The sequence below is a fragment of the Microcebus murinus genome, chromosome 12 (assembly GCF_040939455.1).
Source record: "Microcebus murinus isolate Inina chromosome 12, M.murinus_Inina_mat1.0, whole genome shotgun sequence".
In the NCBI taxonomy this organism is placed as follows: domain Eukaryota; kingdom Metazoa; phylum Chordata; class Mammalia; order Primates; family Cheirogaleidae; genus Microcebus; species Microcebus murinus.
This window is the reverse complement of record NC_134115.1, coordinates 43949373-43975316: the sequence shown is the minus strand read 5'-3', so window position 1 is coordinate 43975316 and position 25944 is coordinate 43949373. Positions and strand designations below refer to the sequence as shown.

The 25944-nt window shown below is 33.8% G+C and overlaps 1 protein-coding gene across 6 annotated transcripts in view; it reads right to left on the bottom strand.

Moving 5' to 3' along the window:
• Window positions 1–25944, bottom strand: part of CNTLN (centlein) — a 299553-nt gene that overhangs the window by 227841 nt on the left and 45768 nt on the right. For all 6 annotated transcript variants that reach the window (XM_076008761.1, XM_076008762.1, XM_076008763.1 and 3 more), the window contains 3 exons: window positions 25769–25853; window positions 13436–13570; window positions 12644–12823 (listed from right to left, as the gene is read on the bottom strand). In XM_076008761.1, coding sequence (XP_075864876.1) covers window positions 12644–12823; window positions 13436–13570; window positions 25769–25853 — 400 coding nt within the window. The remainder of the gene's footprint in view (window positions 1–12643; window positions 12824–13435; window positions 13571–25768; window positions 25854–25944) is intronic.

The window sequence follows — 25944 nt, the reverse complement described above, 5'->3', positions numbered from 1 at the left end:
GGTCTGAATATTGTTGATGTCCACTGCCAAAGAACTGGTATTCCCCCTTATATTCCACAATGTCAAGAAGGAAGGACTCCTCCCCAACACGTTTTATGGAGCCAGTATTTCCCTGATACCAAAACCAGGAAAGCATGCAACAACAACAACAAAAAACTACACATCAATATCCCTTATGAATATAAATGCAAAAATTCTCAACAAAAACTTAGCAACCCAAATTCAGGTGCTTCTGAAAAAAAATAATCCATCACAACCAAGTGGCCTACATCCCAGAGATGCAAGGATCATTCAACATAAGCAAATTTATAAATGTAATTCACCACATATAGAAGTATAACCAAGACTATATGATACTCTCAATAGGAACAGAAAAAGCATTTGACAAATTCATCACCCTTTTATGATAAGAACACTTAACAAAATATGCATACACAGGACTTACCTAAAAATGATAAGAGCCATAGATGACAAGCTCACAGCCAACATCATATTGAACAAGGAAAAACTGGAACCATTAGAACTAGAACCAGACAAGGTTGCCCTCTTATCACCACATCTATTAAACATAGTGCTGAAAGGGCTCGCCAGAGCAATCAGACAAAAGAAAGAAATCAAGGGCATCCAAAGGGGGACAGATGAGGTCAAACTATTGCTCTTTGCTGATGATATGATCTTATATCTAGAAAACCCCAAAGATTTTACCATGAGACTACTGGAATTAATAAACAAATTCAGCAAAGTCTTAGGTCACAAAATCTATGTAGAGAAATCAGTGGCATTCCTACATACCAACAGCAGTCAAACTGAGAACCAAATCAATGACTCAATATCATTCACAGTAGCAACAAGCAAAATAAAATACCTAGGAATATATTTAATTAAGGAGGTAAAAGACCTCTACAGGGAGAACTATGAAACACTGAGGAAAGAAATAGCAGAGGATTTAAACAGGTGGAAAACAATACCATGCTCATGGGTTGGCAGAGTGAACATTGTTAAAATGTCTATACTACCCAATGTGATCTACAGATTCAATGCAATCCCTATTAAAATATCAACATCATTTTTCACCAATCTAGAAAAAATGATTCTACACTTTGTATGGAACCAGAAAAGACTCCGTATAACAAAAACAATCTTAAGCTAAAAGAACAAATTGGGAGGCATCAATTTACCAGACTTCAAGCTATACTACAGGGCTACTGTACCTAAAACATCAGGGTACTGGCACAAGAATACAGACATAGACTAACGGAACAGAACTGAGAAGCCAGATATAAAACCATCCTAATATAGCCATCTAATCTTTGACAAAATGACAACAACATACACTGGGGTAAAGAATCCTTGTTCAATAAATGGTGATGGGAAAACTGGACAGACACATGTAGAAGACTCAAATAGGTTCCACACTTTCACCTCTCACAAAAATCAATGCATGGTGAATAACAGACTTAAACCTAAGTCATGAAACTGTAAGTAGTCTAGAAGATAATTTTGGAAAAACTCTTAAAGATAGTAGCCTAGGAAAAGAATTTATGAAGAAGTCCCCCAAATCAATGAAAGCAGCAACAAAAATAAATAAATGGGTCCTGATCAAATTGAAAAGACTCTGCTTTTCAAGAAAACTATCATGAAAACTATCATGAGAGCAAACAGACAACCTACAGAATGGGAGAAAATATCTGCAGGATACACATCTGATAAAGGTCTGATAACTAGAATCTATATAGAACTCAGGAAAATCAGCAAGAAAAAAAAATCAAAAAACTCCCTTAAAAAGTGGCCAAAGGACATGAAACAGAAACGTTTCCATAGAAGACAGACTAATGGCCAACTAACATATGAAAAAATGCTCAACCTCTCTAATCATTAGGGAAATGCATATCAAAACCAAAATGAGGTATCAATTAACTTCAGTGACAATGGCTTTTATCAAAAAGTACCAAAACAACAAATGTTGTAATGGAGGTAGAGAGATAGGAACACTCATACACTGCTGGTGGGACTGCAAACTAGGGCAACCTCTGTGGAAAGTAATATGGAGATACCTCAAAAAGCTAAAAGGAGAACTATCATTTGATTCAGAAATCCCATTACTGGGCATCTACCTAAAGGAAAAAAATACATTCTATAAAAAAGATATCTGCACTAGAATGTTTATAGTAGCACAGTTCACAATTGCAAAGATGTGGATACAACCTAAGTGTCCATCAATACATTAGTGGATCAATAAAATGTGGTATATGCATACCATGGAGTTCTACTCAGCCACAAAAAGCAATGGTTAGTTAGATAGCACCTCTTGTACTATACTGGATAGAGCTGGAGCCCATTCTACTAAGTATCCCAAGAATGGAAAAACAAGCACCACATGTAGTCACCATCAAATTGGTATTAACTGATCAATTATCAAACCTGCTTGATCACTCCAAAGGAAACTCGGGACCAGCACACTCCTCCCTGGCATTGTCAGGGATTGAACTTGGTGAACCAGAGTGAAGGCATGCAGGCCAAATACCATACCTCCAGGAGCTGATAGTCTTGCTTGGGGATACCAAGAGGAGATATGTGAACTAATCTTGGGAAGGAAGGGAGCCCACACAGACATAACTCAAAGAAAAGAGCAGTGTGGGTCTGAGCCCCAGCACACTCGTGGATCACCCCTCCCCCCACAGAAAAGCTGCACTTTAGGTTCAGGGTGGGATCCTGGGCAGCCTGAGGCGTCACTGCTGGTGATCTTAGCTACTTTGGACTGCAGCATCCTGCCAGATGCCAGGAGTAGTCCTCAGTACAGGGGAAGGGGTGCGGGGGTGAGGGGAAGAGTGAAACTCACTCCCATTCACATCCAGTCTGTGAATCCCAGATGGCCCCTCCCCCACAAGCAGACTTTCTGGCTTGGTAGGGCCACTTCTACCCCTCCCTGGTGGCTTTCCCCAGCAGCCTGAGAGCATAGCCTTGACCCCTGCCCAGACAGCTCTTATGCCTGCCTCTGTGGATACTAAAGGCAAGTCCATCTTACCCAGCCCCTCCCAGGCTTGCTCCTCACCAATGTCTACTATGGTGGAGGATAAGGAATCCCCTGGGAGCCCCAGGACCCTACCCACCACCTGGGGCATTCAAGTGCTTCTCCTGATGAACTAGAGTTGGTCACAGGTACCAGGAAACAACATTGCAGCTGGCTCTTTCCTGCAAGCACCACCTACTGGCAGGGAGGACAACTTGTGTGGCCCATAACAGCACTTACAGACTCAATCATACAGGGTGTGGCTGGCTCTCACCCACAAGCATCACCTACTGTTTCAGAGTAGCACCACCTACTGTCTCATTGCAACTGGGTGTTGCAACATAATTCTCACTGTTAAGAAGGCCATGGGGCTGGGGAAAGAGAAAGGATCTCAAAGACTTCCTCCTTCCCTTTTCAACAAGAGACAAGGAATCTGTGAGTGCACATAGTATATAACTGCTAGAGCCTACAAATAACTAGCAACTGAGAAAACCACCATACTAAGGGTATCTATAACTAGATACTCATCCAGAACCTAGACCCTCATCAAAGTACCCATGAGCAAAAGTCCTTACCCAACATATGCTACAGACACACCTTTAAGAATGAAGGGGGGGGGGAAATTCCAGTCTAAATGAAAAAAAAATCCAAAGACAAGAAGCAACAGCCACCCCAGATGAGAAGGAATCAGCACAAGACCTCCAGAAGTATGAAAAATCAGAGCAGAAGGATAGCTCTCTAGAAATGGATCCCAAGAAAAATGAAAATACACATGACAGATAAAGAATTCCAATTATGGATTGAAAGGAAGCTCAATGAAATACAAGAAAATGGAAAACTAACTCAAAGAAACCAGAAAAACAATTGAAGAATGGAATGAAAGAGATAAATATATTTTTAAAAAAACAAAATAGAATTTCCAGAAATGAAAAATTCATTTAGGAAAATACAAACAGTGGATAACTTTAAGGGTAGACTAGACAAACCAGAAGAAAGAATTTCAGAGCATAAAGACAACTGTTTCAAATTAACCCAGCCAATGAAAAATAAACAACAAATTATCAAGATGAATGAATAAAGTCTATGAGAAATATGGGATTATGTAAAAGGGCCAAATATAAGAATCATAGGCATCCCTGAGGATAAAGAGGAAAAAGAGCATGGTCTGGAAAACCTATTTGAGGGAATAACTAAGCAAAATTTCACTAGTCTTGCTAGAGATCCTAGAGACCTAGACATCTGAATATAATAAGTTCAACAAATACTTGGGAGATTCATTGTAAAAAGGGAATCACCATGGCATATAGTCATTAGTCTGGCCAAAGTCAACAGAAAGGAGGAACTCCTATGAGCCATGAGGTGAAAACATCAAGTAACTCACAAAGGAACACCCATTAAACTAACAGCAGACTTCTCAAAAGAAATCTTAAAAGCCAGAAAAGAATTTGGTCCTATCTTTAGTCTCCTTAAAATAACTGCCAGCCAATAATTTTGTATCCTGCTAAACTAAGTTTCAAAAATGAAGGAGAAATAAAGTCTTTCTCAGACAAGCAAACACTAAGGGAATCTGTCACTACTAGACTTGCCCTACAGGAAATGCTCAAAAGTACACTATACCTGTGCACAAGAGTCACCAACCAGTGTAAAAATACTCCAAAATTACAGTTCACAGCTCTAATAAAACACTAGCACATAGGTAAAACAAAACAATCAGGTATCATCCAACATGATGAAAAGAACACCATCCCACATCTCAATACTATCAATTAATGTGAACAGTCTGAATACCCCTCTTAAAAGATATAGTCTGGCTGAATGGAAGAAAATACACAACCTAGGTATCTGCTGTCTCCAGGAAACACATCTAAATCACAAGGACTCATATAAACTCAAGGTAAAGGAATTAAAAAATATTCCATGAAAATGAAAACCAAAAGTGAGCAGGGGTAGCCATTCTTGTATCTGATAAAATAAACTTTAATGATGAAAAAAGAAAAAGATGGTCATTATATAATAATAAAGGTCAATGATGGAATTAAGATAGAAATCAAAAGATTCCTCAAACTGAATGAAAAAGGGAAGGCAAGATTTCAAAATCAAAGGGAAACACAAAAAGCAGCCCTAAGAGGAAAGTTCATAGCCTTAAATACCTACATCAAAATCAGAAAGATCACAAATTAACAAGATAATGTCACATCTCAGGAACTAGAAAAATAACAACAAAGTAAACCAATACCCAGAAGAAGAAAAGAAATAACCAAGCTCAGAGCAGAACTCAATGAAATGGAAACAAAAATCAATACAAAGGATCAATGAAACAAAAAGTTGGCTCCTTGAAAAGATAAACAAAATTGACAGGCCAGATTAAATGAAAATAGAATAGAAAGACCTCAACTACAATCAGAAGTGAAAAAGAAAATATTACAACTCATACCAGATAAATATAAAATATTATTCTTGAATACTAAAAACCTCTACACAAAAAATATAGTAAACCTAGAAGAAATGGACAAATTCTTGAAAACATACCTTCCAAGGTTGAATCAAGAAGAAATAGAAACCCAGAATAGGCCAATAAAGATCAGCAAGATCAAGCAGTAATAAAAAGTTTCCCAACCGAAAAAAAGCCCCAGACCAGACAGATTCACAACCAAATTCTTCCACACCTATAAAGAAGAATTGGTACCTAAGCTACAGAAAATATTCCATTACATCAAAAAGGAAGGAATTCTCCCTAACTCATTCTATGAAGCCAGGAAAGCACATAACAACAAAAAAAGAAAACTACAGACCAATATCCTTTATGAACATAGATGCAAAAATCTTCTACAAAATACTAGCAAACTGAATTCTATAGCATTTCAAAAAAAAAATCCACCATGATTAACTGGATTAAAACTTACCTACTGGGTACAATGAATACTATTCTGGTGATGGGCACATCAAAAGCCCTGATGTAAGCATTATAGAAGATATCCACATAATAAGAATACTTGTAACCCCATCAGTATTTTGAAATTTAAAAAAAATCTCAAAACAAAACTAAAAACAGACATTAAATCAAAAACTGTTATAACAAAGGAGGACATTATATAGGAATAAAAGGGGTCAGATACAGTGGCTCATGCCTATAATCTTAGAACTTTGGGAGGCCAAGGCAGGAGGACTGCTTGAGGCCAGTTTGAGACCAGCCTGGGAAACATAGTGAGATCTTATTTCTATAAAAATAGTTTTCTTGAAAATTAGCTGAATGTGGTAGTGCACAACTGCTGTTCCAGCTACTCAGAGACTGAGGTGGGAAGATCACTTGAATCCAGGAGTTCAAGGTTCCATTCAGCTGTGATCACACCATTGCACTCAAGCCTGGGCAACACAGTGAGACCCCCATGTCTACAAAAACAGTAAATTGCCAGGCATAATGTCATGCACCCATAGTCCCAGCTACTATGGAGACAGAGGCAGAAGAATCACTTGAGCCCAGGAGTTTGAGGTTGCAGTGAGCTATTATGATGCCACTACACTCTAGCCCAGGTGACAGAGTAAGACTCTGTCTCAAAAAAAAGAAAAAAAAAGAAAAAAGAAAATTCCAGGAAGTGTAAATATGTGGGCACATATAATAGCCAGTGTTATTATATGTTTGGCTTTTAACTCTACTTTTTATTTTCTACATGATTTCAAAGGCAAATACATAAAATATTTATAAATCTAAGTCCCTGGGCACACAATGTATAAAGAGGCAATTTGTGACAACAATCACATAAAGTGTAGGTACAGAGCTATATAGAAGCAGAGATTTTATATGCTATTATAGATATTTAGCATCAAATCAAATTAGACTGCTATAAGTTTACAATGGTATATTTAATCTCCATGGTAACCACAAAGACAGTATCAACAGAATATATACCAAAAAATCAAAAAGTAATCAAAATATGTCACTATAAAAAATCAACTAAACACAAAGAAAAGCAACAACAGATGAAATAATGTACAAAAAAGATGTAATATATACAGAGAAAACATAATGTATACAGAGAAAACATAAGAAAATGGCAGAAGTTAGTTCTTCCATATTAGTAATAAAATGGAAATGGATTAAACTTTCCACTCAAAAAAGAGAGATTGGTAGAATGGATAAAGAAAACATTATATAACTACATAAATCCAAAAACACAAATAGGTTAAACGGATGGAAAAAGATACGTCATGCATATACTAATCAAAAGAGAGCTGAGGTAGATATATCATAAAAAATAGATTTTAAGTCAAAAACTGTTACAAGAGAGAAAAGAGATCAAAATATATTGATCAAATAATCAATTCGTCAAGGAGATAAAATAATTGCAAACACATATGCACCAAACAACAGAGCCCAAAATATAAAAAGCAAATAACTAAAAAATTGCAGGGAGAAATAGAAAATTCTATAATAGTTGGAGATTCAATACTCCACTTTAACAGATCAAACATTTGCAGTGAAGGTCAGTAAGTATATAGAGGTCTGAGATAATAAAATAAACCTAAAAGGACTATTAAGAATACCTCAAAACAGTAGAATATACATTCTTCTCATGTACACATGGAACATTCCCCAAGACAGAATGTCTTTCCTGAATACAATGGGATCAAGATAGAAATCAACAGATGGAAAAGAGAAAAAAATCCACAGATATGTGGAAACTACACACTCAAACAACCAATGGATTAAAGAAGAAATCAAAACTGAGTTATAAAATATTTCCAGATGACTAAAAATGAAAACATAACATACCCTAACTTACAGCACACAGCAAAGGTAGTTGTTCAGAAGGAATTTGTAGCTACAAATGCCTACATGTTTTAAAAAGGTGTATTTCAAATTAATAACCTCACTTTGTACCTTGAGAAACTAGAAACAGAATAGCAAACTAAACCTAAACATAGAAGGAAATAAAGATTAGAGTAGAAATTTTAAAAAGGGAATAGTAAAACAATAGAGAGAATCAAAGCAAATTTGATTCTTTGAAAACACCAATAAAATTGACAAACCTTTGACAAAAAAAAAAGAGAAAGATGCAAGTAACTAAAATCAGAGACGAAATTAGAGGTGAGAGAGAGATTAGAGATCAGGAAAAAGACATGTCTACTCTTTCCTTTTCTATTCAACATTGTACCAGAGGTTCTAGCCAGGGCAATACATACTAAATGAAAAAAAAAAGCATCAGAATTATAGAGGAAGAAGTAAAACTATCTCTATTTGCAGATGGTATAATATAATATGTAGAAAGCTCTAAGGAATTTACTAAAAAAAATTAGAATTAGTAAACTTGTTCAGAAAAGTTGTAGTACACAAGATCAATAAACAAAACTGTATATCTATAAACTACGAATAGATGATCTGATATTAAAATTAAGAAATTATGATTATAATAGCATCCAAAAGAATAAAGTATTATGAATATATTTACCTAAAGAAGTACAAACTTATACTCTGAAAAATATAAAACTGGAAACAAATTAAAGAATAAATGAAAGAAATCACATGTTGATGGATCAGAAGACTTAGTATTAAGATGATAATACTCCCCAAATTGATCTAGTGATTTCTATCAAAATCTCAGCTGGCTTTTTTATGAAAACAGAAAAGCTGATTCTAAAATTTATATGAAAATCCAAGAGACCCAGAATAGTCTACCTTGAAAAAGACAATAAATTTGGAGGAGACATACATTCTAATTTCAAAACTTGCTACAAATCTGCAACAATTAAGATAGCATGGTACAGGCATAAGGATAGACGTATATAGATCAAAGGAATATAATTTTGGTCTAAACCCTTATAATTGTAGTCAACTGATATTCAATAAAGGTACCAAGAAAATTCAGTGGGGAAAAGAATAATCTTTTCAACAAATGGTGCTGTAACAACTGAATAACACACGCAAAAGAAAGAAGTCGGATTCATATCTCACACCATATTCAAAAGCTAACTCAAAATAGATCAAAGAACATAAAGACATGAAACTATAAAACTCTTAGAAAAAACATAGTTACCAATATTTTCAACCTTTGATTAGGCAATGATTTCTTAAATATTACATGAAGAGTACAAGAAACATCAAAAAAAAGGTAAATTTAAAAAATCTCATCAAAATGAAAAACTTGTGTGTTTTAAAGAACACCATCAAGGCTGGGAGCAGTGGAACATGCCTATAGTCCTGACTACTTGGAAGGATCAATTGAACTCAGAAGTTTGAGGTTATAGTGAGATATGATCAGGCCAGTGCACTCCAGCCTGGGCGAAAGAGCCTGCCTCTAATTTAAAAAAAAAAAAAAAAAAAAAAAAAATCATCAAAAAAATTAAAAATAACATATAAAATAGTTTCAATTTATAAATCTAATAAGGGACTTGCATCCAGTATATAAGCAAAGTATTTAAATAGACATTTCTCCAAAGATATATAAATGGCCAATAATACATGAAAAGATACCCAATATCAGCCATAAAGAAAATGCAAATCAAAATTACAATAAGATATCACTTCATACCCATGAGGATGGCTATAATAAAAAAAAGCAGACAATAACAACTGTTGACTAGGACATGGAGAAATCAAAACCTTCACAGACAGCTACTGACAATATAAAATGGTACAGCTGCTTTGAAAAACAGGCTGACAGTTCCTCAAAAGCTTAAAAACAGAGCTACCATATGACCCAATAATCTCACTCTTAAGTACATACCTAAGAGAACTTAAAATATATGCATATGTAGGGGAAAAAGAAGTATCTTTTCCTTACCCATGGCACAGTTCATGGCTGACCACCTGTAATAAAAGGCAAATTAAACGGTACAGGGGTTTCCTTTTGGAGTGATGAAAATATTCTAAATTTGATTAGGGCGATTATTTTACAACTTTGTGCATAAACTAAAAACCATTGAATTCTATATTTTAAATAGATTAAAGGTACGGCATGTGAGTTATATGCCTTCCAATAAAGCTTTTAAAAAAGGAAAGGAGAAGAAAAGGTTTTCTTATTGACAGACAATGTAACTGTGTAACTTAGAAAAATCAAAAAGAATGTACAACATATTAGAACTAATTAGACAGTTGGAGAAAACAGTTGAATAAAAGCTCAAAAGAAATCAACATTCCTGTATTTCAGAAATAATCAATTTTAAAATATAATAGAAATAATATTACATTTTCCTGTAATAAAATGTTATTTACAATAATATTAATAGCTAGGAATAAATCTAATAGAAGTGGGCAATGCCATTTTAGAGGAAGTTACAAAATCTTACTACACATTCATGAATGGCAGAATCACAACTCTCTCAAAATTAATTCATAAATTAAGTGTGGTTCCAATCTGCTTTCTAACATTTTCACTAACACTAATAAAAAATGATTCTTAATATTATAACCTAATCAGGGACACAAATAGGGCTCATGACTAACAAAATAAAAAACTAGACTTCCAGCCAGGCACAGTAGGTAGGAGAATCACTTGAGGCCAGGACTTCAAGACCAGCTTAGGCAACATAATCAGACCTTGTCACCACACACAAAAAAATTAAAAACTCAGACAGGCATGGTGGTGTATGCACCTGTACTTCTAGCTACTCAGGAGGGTGAGGAGGGAGGATCACTGGAGCCTAGGAGTTTGAGGCTGCAGGGAGCAATGACTATAGCACTGCACTCCAGCCTGGGCAATAGAGCAAGATCCTGCCTCAAAAAAAAAAAAAAAAAAAAAGGTAGACTTCCCTACCAAACAGTGAGTCAAATTATAAAACTATCATATCTTTAATGATGAAAATAATAGGAAACAAACCAATACACACAAGAAAATTTGGAGATGTGAGAGAGATCACAACACAAGTCAATAAACTATTGAGTAAATGATGTGGAAAATCGTATCTAAAAATGATTAAAAACTTTGGGGTAGAGAAAACTTTATTATATAAAACTCCTAAAACAAGAACATTAAGAAGAAAAATATAATAATAAAATTGACTCTATAATTCACAAACTTTTGAAAGTTCAATTTACCTTACTCGAGTTTCACAAAACAGAAGGTATGTTTGTAATATATATAACAAAGCATTAGTATGCAAAAGAATGCTTACAAATCAATAAGAAAAAGACAAACACCTCAATAGAAAAAAGTCACAGAACTAAAAGTCACAGCAAATTATAGAACTTATTTTAATGACATAAATAAGGAAATAAAAATTATCACCAACTAATCACGTAAATGTGAATTAACACAAGTACCACTTACCATTATCACACTACCAAATTGTTTAAAGGATGTAGAAAGAAGCGGAAACTGATATGAAATTAAGAAAACCAAGGCACCAGAATTCAATTTTCTCAATGGTTCAGGCTCAGTCACTCCCTGATTGTGCACTAATAGATTTAAGATATTTCCTCAAATATCTGCAATGGATTGATTTACACCATCAGAAATATATATCCTTCTCCTCTAACTTAGAAATTCATGCACGCAACCATACACATATATATCCATATATATACTACAGTCATCCAAGGAGGATTGGTTCCAAGACCCCCTTACAGATACCAAAATCCACAGATGCTCAAGTCCCTTTTAGAAACGACACAGTATATTACTTGCATAGAATCTACACACATCCTCCCATTTATTGTAAACCATTATCTCAAGATTACTTATAGTACCTAACACAATGTAAGTAGTTGTTACACTATATTTTTGTTAGTATTAATTTTTATTGTTGTATTGTTATTTTTTTATTGGTTTTTTCCAAATACTTTTGACCCACATTTCATTGAATCCACCAATGCAGAACCTGTGGATATGAAGGGCCAACTGTTTATATTTGTTGAATGGCTATACATACACATGAATTATATATATATTTTTTTCCTTTTTATGCGCATACACCTATTTACTAGCACCAAAATTTGTTTCTGGCCTTTTCAACAAAATATATGGTAAAAGGAACCTAAATATGATGGGAAAAGAAATGAACAAAAACCTTCTCAAGACAAAGAAAATACCACAGAAAAGTATTATTTTGAAAAATGCTGATCAAAAAGGACATAAGAACCCACTGCTTTGTTTAGTCTTAAAAAAGAGAATGTAAGAATATTATAAAGATTGACTATAACTTTTATCTTCTATAAAAATAAAATTTTATTATGAATAAGGGCCTTTAAAGCTAAAGAAAGCACCATCTTAGAACCATATGAGTATATTTAACTGTTTAGTGTTTTTTTATACTTTATTTTTTAAAGGACCTAGAAAATAAAGTCAATACTATATTCCAATGAATTCTAGCTATAATTATAAATTTAAACCTTAATTGAAAAAAGTAAAAACCCATGATTCTAAATATGTTTTTTCAAAATACATTTTATTTCAAAATGCAATAGCCTTTATTTTTTAATGATTACATTTTAGGATAACTATTTGAAGTCAGTTTCCTGCTTTGCAACATCAATTTTTAAAAAGCTGTGGGTCTTAAGTGAAAGAATATAAATTAATGCTAGTCCCCACTGGTGGATTTGAATATATAACTTGTTATTTAAAGAAAATAACATGTATTAAACTTCCTATAAGAAGTTAAATCCAAAATAGTAGCGTGGATTCCATTCTCGTTGTATACCTTTATTTTTGCATCAATGCTATATTTTTCTTTTCTCCAATGTGCTTCCTGCTTCCTCAGTTTCTCCAGGTCATTTAGCAGGTCAGTGCAGCGGGTACTTAATTTCTCATTTTCCTCTTCCAGATTTTTTATAACTAGTCTGTTTTGTTCTTCTTTATTCTGAACACACTCCTTAATGTCCTGTAGAACAGTACCACAGGGCCAATAAACAAACAAACAAAAAAACAAAACAAAAAAGAGTGAGAACTAATCAGCAAATATAAACCGTGCAGTTTTACCCTCACAGCAGCTTCTTCTATATTTGATAGCCAAGGTCACCTGTGTACTTTTATTGGCCTCTTTTCATGCAGGTGGATGGGTCATATTTTTTCACTGGATGACAGCTTTGATGAGTACACATTTGCAAAGAGCCCATTAATTGATCAAGCTGCCTTTGATGCTGTCCCCAGCTATTTTTGAGACCCACACAGACATATCCTCCCAGACCTGGGTTTTATCAATTAATAATGCCAGTCCCATCAGAATCTAATTACAAGAAGCCACATATTCACACTCCTACTTTCTTAGCTCCATTTCCATCATTAACTATTTATCTGAAAGTTATAAAGCTTGGAGTTCTAGCTTTAAAGCATCTTTATCAGAGTTTCTGCATGTGAAAAAACTGTATGGTACAGCAGAGCCTACGGCAATTTTTCCTCCAAGCCTGTCACTTCCTGTGCCACAAAGGCTGACAAAGCTTAAAGCAGGACTTCAAAGCAACAGTCCTACAAAACTATGTACAAGTCAACACACCTTAACTTCTTGACTTTTATCTTTAAATTTCTTCTCCAAGTCACTGAATTCTTTCCTTAAGAAGGCATTTTCTTCATCTACTGCAATCTCCCGTTTTACAAGGTCATTTATTTCCCGTTTTAATACTGATTCTCTCTGTGGAAAAAATTTAAATTAGTGGTGAGCTTTTATTTTTAAGAAAAAATTATTTTTATTTTAAAGGTCTTAGATTATGATTATTGTTAGGATTAACTAGCTTTCATAATAATGTCTGTAATCCTAATTCTCATTTCCTGTGACATGTTCATGAATTTTCATCTAAAAATGCAAGTATGGTGCCCATTTATGATGAACACACACACACAAAAAAAACTGGACACCGAATATTGAGCTACACTCAGAAAGCAAACTTTCAGAATTTAGTATGTAAAGGAGAAAAACAAGATTTTACAAAATATTCTAATTAAAGAAAATGCATTTATAGCTTAAAATAAAAATTACTTATTCTCTTATTTAAATGTCATTTGTTAGAAAATTTTTTGAAAAACAACTATGATGTTGTGAAGGCATACATCATTTTTAAAAATAAAAAATGGCAAGTTTGCTTTGGTACTAAATATATTCAGAATATTAAGACTGCCACTATTTTTAACTGAATATTCTTCTCAACTGCCAAAGATACCTAAATGAACCTAACTGGTAAATGTACCCATGACTCATCCTTAAGTTTCCCTCTTTTTCTCTTTATAGGTTTTTCTCTCAAAAAATTTACCCCTTCTCTTGACTTCTAGTCCTACCTCTGTCTGAAAGACTAACCAACTCTTAATCTAGCCCTGACTTTCCCAATCACCAATCTCACATTTCCAGCTTTCCATATGACACCTCCACTTGGATTATCTGCTGCTACTTCAAACTAACATGCTAAAACTGAAATCCATATCCTGATACTATCTCTTTCCTAAACTTCTTCAACTTTTGTCAACTCAGCCATTCTTTCAACGAATATTTATTGAGTATGTACTATCTGGCCTGACATAATTATCACAAATCAGATTCAATAGCACCATTTGTCTGACATACCAAGATAGAAACGCACTTTTTAAAAGTTGTATGTTCAGTAGACCTTTATTCCATCTCTGATCTATCATTGAGGCTGATCACTAAATATCGATTTATTTTGTACTCCCATATTTACTCCCTACCAAACTCTCTCCAAAAGACTTCAGGATAAAGTGAAAATGATGGTAAGATTCAGGAACAGGATGAAAAGTGGACTGAAATGGTGATATAGCACCTCTTGTATATTCCTGGATAGAGCTAGAACCCATTCTACTAAGTGAAGTATCTCAAGAATGGAAAAATAAGCACCACGTGTACTCACCAGCAAATTGGTATTAACAGATCAACACCTAAGTGAAAATATAGGAATAACATTTATCGGGTGTCGGGCAGGTGGGAGGGGGGAGTAGGGGATGGGTATATACAAACACTACTACGAGTAAGATGTACAAAGTTTGGGGGATGGACACACTTGAAGCTCTGACTCGAGGGGGGAGGGGGGCATGGGCAATATACATAACCTTAACACTTGTACCACCAAAATATGCTAAAATAAAAAAATTTAAAAAAAAAAGAAAAGTGGATTGAGTTTTAGGAATAAACTGAGAGTATCTCCTATATTCTACTTTTTTAAAGCTATAATGTTTATTTATATTCTATTTATAAATATTTTAGACACTGAATATATACAAAAATAATCTGTGATAAATATGTAAAGAATAAAGAAAATGAATATAAACAGCAGCCCTTTACTCACCATCATTCAGCCAAGAAATATAACTTTACCATTATCTTTGCAATTTCCTGAATGTCCCCTCACCTCCTATTCCCTCCAAGGATAACCACTATCCTGAAACTCTGATTATTTTTTTCTTTTTTAGTAAACAACAGTTTCTTTGGCTCACAGTTCTGGAGCCTAGGGAGTTCAAGAGCATGGTGCTGACATTTGGCAAGGGTCTTCATGCTGTGTCATCCCACAGCAGAAGTGCAAGATTAAGCACAAAAGCCAGTGAGAGAGTAAGAGGGTGCTGAACTTGCTTTTATAACAAGCACACTCTCATGATAACTAACTCGCTCCAACTCTGATTCTTTTCTTTCCTTGTTTTTCTTTATAGTTTGAAGACACACACACACACATATCCCTATTCAATATATGTATAACTTAGCTTATTTTTGAACTTATACATTAAATCATACTATACGTATTATGTGGCTTGGTATTTTTGCTCAATATGTGTTCCCAAATTCCTCTATAACAATGAACGTAGCTGTAGTTCAATTACCCTGATGTATAATATTATTTCATTATATAAATATGCTATATTTATGTCTCATCCATATATATTTCAGCTATCTCTCATTTGAGGGAAAGGGGTATACAAACAATGCTGCTAAGAACACCCTTAATCATGTCTCCAGATATACAAGAATTTCTCCCAGGCAGTATTTATTAAACTACAGTTTGCATTCAAGTATTGGGTCATTAAATCAATTTAGTTACCACAATCAGCACTTTTTTAAATGGAGTAAAACACCACAGAAAATATCAAAGTGAGATGCATAGATTCTTAGCAAAAAACTATGCCCATAAGAATAAACTTATGAAATAAGCAGACATACTTCATAAATACTTCCTAATTTTTTTCTGCTTAATTTGGGACTTTTATTTTATTTCAATATTATTAAATTCACATTTGATATAAACACCATTGATGTTTACCTTAATTATCCATACATAGAGGATAGCTATTATTATATGAAACTTTTATTATATTTAATACTTCGCGTGTGTGTGTATATTGGGTCATGAAATAAACTGTATTTCTTTCAGTGTGGGAATCATAGTAATAAATGTTTGAAAAACACTTCTCTAGATTAGATATACTTAGAGGTGAAATTGCTAAGTCATAGATGATATATACTTGATGAGTTCACATCACTCTAGCTCCCCTATCAACACTTAACAGTCAGGCTTGGGAATTTTTTATAAATCCAGTAGGTATAAATGATACCTCACTATAGTTTTTAATTTTATTTCCTGTTTTGATTATTAGGCCATATCAAAATGTATCTGACATCAATCAAATAAAATAGATACATAAAAATGGCCCATCCACAATTCATAGTCCATTTTTCTACTCTTATCTAAGTCTTATCTTCTTTCAAGATCCAACTTCTATTTCCTCCATGAAGCTTCCCCAACTATCCTAGTATTTTGTAATTCCTGCCATTTCTAAATTTTAGTAGTATCTGTATTATACATTTGACACATATGAACTAGTTTTGTTAATTATCTCTCTATATACTCATATTGTCTCCCAAACTACATTAGTAAATGCTTACAGATAAGATTGATGTTGCTTGATAAAGTGATGTAAGCATTAAGATTGTTTACAAAATATTTATAAGCCTAACCTTTGAGAGGAGAAATGACAAAACTTGATCATCCCTTGTCTATTCTGAATATTATTTATACTCTAGGAAGGAGAGAACACTGACCAACTGACTTAAGTTTCAGAAAGTTTTTCCCATTAAAGTGTGCTAAACTTAACAGACACTGACATATAAATGACACCAATAGCAAGCCCTTTTATAAGATTTATTTAATACTTTAAATTTTGGCATTTGAGTGAACCTAGTAATTCACAAGGAAAAACACAGACCTAATTTGTAAATTAAAAAAAACATAGTAAGATAATAAATTAGTTAACCAAAACTATCATATTTTGATAATCAGTTTGAAATTATATTGCATAATATAGTTTTATAACATATTTTGCAATAATTAAAGTAATAAGACAAAGATTTACTCACAACAGAAGAGGACTGAGAAATTAAATTTTCAAAAATTTGTAAAAGTTTATATAATTCAACTTATTTTCCTAATAAAATATACCCTCAACAATCTACTTTAAATAATGAAAGCACAGGAATATACAGTTAAAGTTCATTTTAAAATGTACCTTTATGAGTTTTTTTCAACAAACCTTTTGAATGGAGTACAATACATTCTTAATGATCTGGCTTCAGCTGATACTAAAATAGCAAAGAGAACTCAGAGGAACCATAAAGCATAAGGGGTGACAAGAGAAAGTATGTCTGGAACAAATAATTTATTATGGATAAGCCATGAAATGAATAATTCAAATCATGGTCAAGAGAAGTCTATAAAGAAAGAAGAGAATAACAGTAAGTATGAAGCAGGGGAAAAAAGGGGGTGACAGTATAAGACCTAAACACTACCAGGCAATACTTGAGCATAATTAATTTATTATCTGTACTGACCTACTATCAAAATGGACATGAAAGTTTTAACAAAAAATAAAGCAGTAATGAAGCCACAATAACTAAAATAATGGTAAATAGAGAAAGGATAAGAGAATTAATTGCAATTGGAGAGCCAAAAATTACTTACGCCGAGCTTTCTAGAAGACAAAAAGGTTATAATGTTAAAGAACAATTATCATGTAATCAAATGCAATATACTGTTATCAGAACTCATGTTTTCAAGAGCAATAATACAAGAAAACTGTGTTACATTATTTTATAACTAACAGTGAGAAAGCTAAAGTGTAGTCTTACAAAAAAAAAAGTTGTATGGCAATTCTTTACACTGATTATTATTAGATTGCCACTTCTATGAAAGGTTTTCTTCAACTAGCTAAAAAAAAATACTGTGTATGTTTATAACTTTCTAGCAATTTGACTAGATGCACAGTGAAGATTTAAATAAGCTAAAGGAATCACCATTCCAATTGTTACCCCATTATATAGCTATGAATATTAAATAAGAGGTATTTAATATTATTCAATGAAACAAGCAAAAAAAAAAAACCTCAATGGAGGGATTTCAGGTTTCCAGTCCAGCAAGTTCCAGCATGTAAGGAACTTGAAAATCATCTCTTCTATTCACACAACAAGAAAAAAACAGAACTGAAAATCAACACCTCATCTTAGATCCATCAGAGAACTGAGATCATCAGACAAACACAAGCTCCCCAAATTAAGAGATAGGTGAATCTAGAGAATAACAACTTAACTGTAGCAGGAACTCAAGAGCAAAAATCTTCACAGAGATAAATACTAGGGTAGAAAAACCTCTGTAATTACTGAATGATCAGTATGGACAATTTTGAGAGTTTAAAACTCAAGAAGAGCTCAATCTTGGGCAGGGGGATACATTTTAATGAGATTTACCTACAGTAGCCCTGTCATGCTATAGCTGCTGTCCCCAGTCCGTGGGTGGCAAACCAGTACTGGTCTGGTTAGGGACCTGACCACAGAGCTCCACCATGCCGCTGCCCCACCTCCATGGGGAAAAATTGTCTTCCATGACACTTAGGAACCAAACAGCACAGAGGAGGTGAGAGGCCGGCTAGGATGCAAAGCTTCATCTGTATTTACAGCAGCTCCTCATCTCTCCTGTCACTGCCTGAGCTCCTCAGTGCTACCACCCCCTTGGAAAAATTGTCTTCTATGAAACTCGTTCCTGGTGCCAAAAAGGTTGGGTACTGCTGCACAGGGAAGATTGGAGAATACTGGAGAATAATTCCTTCCTTTCCTTTAAAAGTAACCATTTTAAAATACACCCAAAAGTATTCTTTTATTCTTAACAAGGTCTGCCACCAAGAGAAATTATTTTACCAGAGTACAGCCTAATGGGGTTTTGCCAAAGCCTAAGCACCCTGGGGAAGGAAAAGACCCAACTCCAGCACCCTCTAGTAGCCTTCCTATCTCTCCTAAGGGTAAAACAAAACAAAACTGAGAAGCACTTGTGAATGTCACAGTCCAAAAACACAAGCTCATAAAAAGAGTAAGACCCAGTCATGACGCTACAGAATGCTTCCACTCCTCCTCCTACACCTCACCACCACATCAATATGGATCCTATATAATAAAATTGTAATACAACTATTAATTTAAATTTGGCCTCAAGCTGCCTCCATATGTAGCAAACTGTAACCTAACCAATATGTAAGCAACTGCAACCTAACTTGAAAATATAATCTTGTAACAAGGTAGCAAAGTCTCAGCCAATCAAAGCAGCTGAGTGTTCAGCCAATCTCAGCTTGCAAATTGCCAAAACATGTCCAAGTAAGGCAAAGAATGAAGTGTAACCAATCAGGGTGTTTCTGTATGACATTTACCTTTTCTGACTTATAAATATTCCCTTCCCACATTGTGGTGCAGAGCTCTCAGCACCATTTTTGGTCCCAAGGGCTACCTGGTTCATGAATCTTTTTATTCTGCTCAATTAAGCTCTAATATTAAATTTAATTTGTCTAAGGTTTTCTTTTTAACAAACTGGCCTTAGAAGTGGGACCTGAAGTAGAACTCCAGTAACCTCAACAAGCACTGAGTGCCCAAGCATGAATTACTCTCTAGGGCCCATTGTGCCCACCAATCTCTCGCAGCAACCAGAGGTTATGGGTGAGTTTTCTCTTGCATTCCAAACTCCAAACATTTATTTTAAGCTCTTCAACATTATTTGAGGACTGGGTCAATAATTGAATTGGCTCCAGTAAATAACTGGATTGGATCCAGTCAGAGGTTTCAGGTAGTACCTTTTGAAAATGGATTCCTCTAAATCTGAGGAATCTGAGACTCAACTTTCTGGGATATTGGCTAATTTTATATACAAAAGTTATGGGCCCAGAACCTGTGTATTTTTAGGAAAAATGGGTTAACATTACTAAGGACAACTGAGAATGACAGTGGCCATAGTGGGTAAGTTTTAATATAGATAAAATTGTTCACTTGTGAAGTGTATTAGAAAAGAAAGGATCCAAAACACAAGAGCAATGAGATCCATTTTTTAATTGGTAGGCAGAGGCATCTAAAAGATCAAATGAATCTAACATTGCCTCTTTAAAAGGTTCCTTACAGAAGGCAAATTTAAAAATCTTAAAATTCTTTTACACAAATATTAGTCAGAAACTTTGGCTTTCTGGGCAGGAAATCGTGTTCCACTGGCCAAAAAAACAATTTGGATATACATATTATTTAATAAACTAGTGAGCTTATATTACTCTACCTGGCAAAAGGTTAAAATTTGAGACTAAAAGCCATAAAATCTGTTTCTGTCTATATATGTCTGTAGGTATGATATTTTTCTACCTCTTTATGATACTGCCAAACTGAATTGTAAAAGAGCTCTATTTAATTGACTTTAAAAAAAATAAGTGCTTGTATAAATTCTCTTAGAAAAATCAAAACAAACCCAAGTTCTTTTCAAGTTCATATGACTTGGGTAATACATAGAAAATGAGAATATTGTTAGCTTGATCAAAACAAGCATGTTTTCAGAATTTTCAGAATTAAATATAATACAGATGTACAACTTCTCCTGCTTATGTTTACTGGTAAAATAAGTTTATATTATCTCTATATTATAAAATATGTCAGCAAGTGAAGTAACTTAAGATGAAGAATAGCTGTTTAACATCTCATCTTTATAAGCAAACCAAGCATTATTGTTAAAAATAACTGAGTTAAGTAGATGTGAGATTAAAATTCCCATTAAAGATGTCCTTCCTATACCAGTTAACATTCTTATCACAGAAAATGGAAAGAAGAGGCTAAAGGAAATCTGTACAAACAAAAATTTAATTCTCAGGCCTAAAAACTATGACCAATAGGAATCAAATACTGTTGAATTATCTTTATTGCCTAAACTTTGAATTGTTTGATTTTGATTAGTTCAGTTCATGGCGACTCCTATTAAAATGTGTACTTCAGTTTCTTGGCATTATACTCCTGATAGCTATCATAATGGTCTCCCTGATGTGTTATATTCCCTGAAGGGTCTTAAATGTTCATATACAGCCATCCTTTGTACACTGAATGGACTCACTACAGTTAGAAGTTACAAAAAAATGAAGAAAACAAAGAATCATCCAACTAATTTGGCACTGTGAATTGTAAATGCCACCCTGAGACCAAACAAGTCCATTTGATGGTGACAGAAATTGATGTCAGGGCCCAAAGTTTTGGTCACTCTCTCAAAACTGAAAGACTGACCAAAAAAGAGAACTGTTAAAAAATTTAATTTATATGTATGTAATACATTGTAGTAATATGAAATTTTATATGTATGTATGTATGTATAAAATGTAATAATATGTAGTAAATTGTAACCTAACTTATTATGTAAACAAACTGCAGCCTAACTTGAGAGTATATTTTTGTAACAAATAGCCAAGTCTTGGCCAATTACAGCCAGCCTAGCTTTCAGCTAATCACAGGTTGCAAACTGCCAAAACATGTCCTAATAAGGCAAACACTGAACTATAACGAATCAGGGCATTCTGTATGTAACTTTCATTTTCTGGCCACACATATTTCCTGCCCACATTGTGGAGCAAAGCATCGCTTTTGGTCCCGAGTGCTTCCTGATTCATGAATCTTTTTATTCTCCCCAATTAAACTGCAATAAATTTAATTTGTATAAGGTTTACCTGTTTAAGAAAACTGAAAGAATTGTGCACCTCAAGAATACTTAAGAAGTCTCCAGAAAAACTCAAATAAAAAACAAGGACACCAGAGGAAACTTTCATCTCTAACATATACAATCTTACAGCAAACAGCAAATACAGCCTAACCCCTAGCTACATAAACATAAAACCTTGCACTAAAGGCCTATTTATCTCAGCTCTTTTTAACCATTTGGTTAATTTTATGTGTCAACTTGGCTAGGCCATGGTACCAATGGTACTCAATTTTTTATCAACTACCAGCCTAGATGTTATTCTGAAGGTATTCTTTAGATGTGATTAACATTTAAAATAGTAGACTTTGAGTAAAGCAGATTACCCTCCATAATGAAAGTTGGCCTCACCCAATCAGTTGAAGGTCTTAAGAAAAACCTATGATCCCCAGAGGAGGAAGGAATTCTACCTCCAGATTGCCTTAGGACTTGCACCGCAATATCAGCTCTTTCCTGGGGTCACCATTCTGTGGACCTGACCTGCAGAATTTGGATGTGCTAGATCACAATCACATGAGCCAATAACTCAAAATACATCAGTCAACTTCTCCGCATACCTTCCCGATAATGACACCTTACTTCATTCCTTTTCATTATTTTGTCAGAATTCAGTGATCTCTTAACATTTCATATGCTAGCCCCTTTGCATTACTTTCTAAAAGTCATTTTAAAACTTCATGACTGCTGAATTTAATGTCCTTTTCAAAAATCACATTTTTGTAGTATTTTATAATGACAACCTTTTGCTTCTTGAAACTCTCCTTTCTCATTCATGAGATATTGCACTGTACTTCTCTCTCCTTACTTCCTTAAACAGTATTTTCATCTATTTTACTAAAATTTGTCCTTCTCACCTATTAACAATATCAGCAAATATCCTTTCTTCAAATTTCCCACTATTTAAAGTCTTCCCTTTATCTCTAACATTAAATATCTACATCTGAAGGTCAAAACCCTTCCTAAGGGTCAGATCTATGCTTCCAACAGTTTGGTAAATATCTCTAAATGGAATTCCTATTAATAACTAAAATACAAACTATCTAAAGAAGCTCAAAACCTTACCCTCAAAACAAGTTGTAATTTCTGAAACTAACCTTTTTCCTGATAATGCCACTGTTCTCCTGGTTTCTCCAGATGGAAAACCTAGGAGTCATTTTCGAATCACTGTCAAGTATTTATGGTTCCATTTACATACCTTTAGTTCCTGCAAACCTAATAATTCAGGTCCATGTCAGTACTTAGACTATGAAATATTCTCCTAACAGATCATCCAACATAAAATTATTCTTATTTCAGTCTATAATCTTATATATTATCTATGAAACAAACTATAAATTTCAACATTACCCAAATATACCCTACACTGCTATCTTCATGCATTTTTCCTACTATTTACTCTGGGCAAATCCTCCAACAATCTTTTCCTATTGAAATCCATCTGAAATGGCAGGATCTTTTCACTAAATTTAATCTCTCCTTTCTTTGAATCTTTGCAGTATTTTGCTTGTAACTCTCTCATGGCACCATTAATACATTGTTTTTACTCTATTTCAATCATATATCCAACAATATTCAATGAGCATGTTATGAGCCACACAATGTAATTAGGTGCTGGGTATGAAAGGGTCAATGAGAGAGAAATAGGCCCCACCCTCATAAAGCCTATAAACTAGTATAGGACAACATAGTTATTTGCACCTTCCTTTTATCGTCATCTTAATCCTCAAAGGGATTCAAAAATCATTAAAGGCAAGATATGTAACTCTGAATTTTTCCACAACACCATCACGGGATAATATATACATTTAATACAATATTTTGTTGAATGTATACCTCGTAGAAAGTTGTAAACATCATTGCACAAAGATGTACATAATTTAAGCTAAAAAACTTGTGTGGGGGGGCTAAAAACAAATAATTTCTCTTATAGGAATTTAATATTTTATATACAAGCTATGTAAGTCTGCTCAAAAAGATAAATAATAAAGTAATCTCTATCCAAGGAATAGAAACAGAATTTAGCAAAGAAAAGGGGAAAAGACATTGTCATTTACAAAACCCAACATCTTTTTTTAATGGTATATTATTGCTAACCAGAACTGGTAAGTGAAGAGCATTCACTAAAAGTAGTACAAACTTAATGCCAAAGGATATTAAAAAGAGTGCCAAATCCCACTTTCCTTCTCCATAGAACAGAGTTGCTAACTAAGAAAGAGACTGCTCAGCCTGGATCTAAATTTCCTCAAATCCCTTGAATCTTGGAATAGCCAGGTTTTTTTCCTATGAAATGTGAATGCAAATGATTTTTGCTACTCCTGGGTCATAAGGTTGTACGTATTAGGCAGCTTGGCCTAGCTCAATTAATATACCAGGCACATGATGATATTTACCTATTTTACAAAGCATTTTGATATATTGTTTGATACTCACATGGCAAATACAACTGTTTCTTTCTGGAATAAGATAACTAAAATGTTATTCTTAAAATTTTATCATTATAGTACCAATTATGACATTGTCTATAAGACAAACACAACTTTGGAGAAGGTATAAGTTTCAAATTAATATGGCATATTGTAATCTACATTCCATTTTAGAAAGAATTTATGTGGATATAGGGAATAGAACTTTTAGTCCTTTAACAAAACAACTTTATAATAATAACTATTAGATCAAAGTTCTCATGACCTTTTAATTGGTTAGAAAGAAAAACAGATTCAAAAGTCAAAAGAGTACAGTTGCCAAAAAGGTACCTCCATTTAAACCAGAAAAATTATAGTTAATTTAGTCCATAATGAGCAATCGTGTATAAAATGAATTTAAATATTATATGATACAAGCCACTTCTATTTTTGAGATATTTATATCCTGAAAATGGTTCCTAGAAGTACCAACCATATGCATTTTTGCAGTAATATATTGATTATACAATCAGCCACAATTTTACATATTACGCATACATATTTATATAATTATATACACAATTATCCGTAATTGTATAATTTACCTTTTATATGTAAAAGACATGATTTTACTAATTCAAAAATACAGGTTTTTAAAAGAGTAAATGGAAACACCTCAGTTATTGTTGATCTTTTCTACAAATAAAGCCATCTAAAAATTTACAAGTTTCAAAATTGAATAACTGCTAATAATAAAGGCAAAGTTCAACAAAACAATGAATACGAGCTAGATAATATTATAAAACTATAACAGTACCTAAAAAGTTTTAATGTATAAATATCATAGGCTATTAATTCAGAAAAAATAGGCTACATGCAAAATATAATAATGAAGAATAATAATCTGACTATAGGATTTCAAAATAATAATGCTTTAACATAATCGCCCTGATAATTCTTTTTTTTTTTTTTTTTTTTTTTTTTTTTTTTTTTTTGAGACAGAGTCTCACTCTGTTGCCCAGGCTAGAGTGAGTGCCGTGGCGTCAGCCTGGCTCACAGCAACCTCAAACTCCTGGGCTCGAGCGATCCTTCTGCCTCAGCCTCCCGAGTAGCTGGGACTACAGGCATGAGCCACCATGCCCGGCTAATTTTTTTATATATATATCAGTTGGCCAATTAATTTCTTTCTATTTATAGTAGAGACAGGGTCTCGCTCTTGCTCAGGCTGGTTTTGAACTCCTGACCTTGAGCAATCCGCCCGCCTCGGCCTCCCAAGAGCTAGGATTACAGGCGTGCGCCCTGATAATTCTTAATGAACATTACTGTAAAACTAATTGAAATTAATTTTAAAGCTCTAATACCCAAGGAAAATATAATAATTTTTAATATTTTTATTATAACACCAACCTGTTCCAATTCTTGTATTTTAGCATCCTTGACTTGCAGGATTTCTAGAACTTTTCTGTCCTTAGCTTCAGATTTCTGTTTTTCTCTAGATACAAAAAATATACATATTGAGAGTTTATTAGTCATAACTGGTAGCTAACAGTTTAAATTTTCACATCCTAATAATGAATATCACT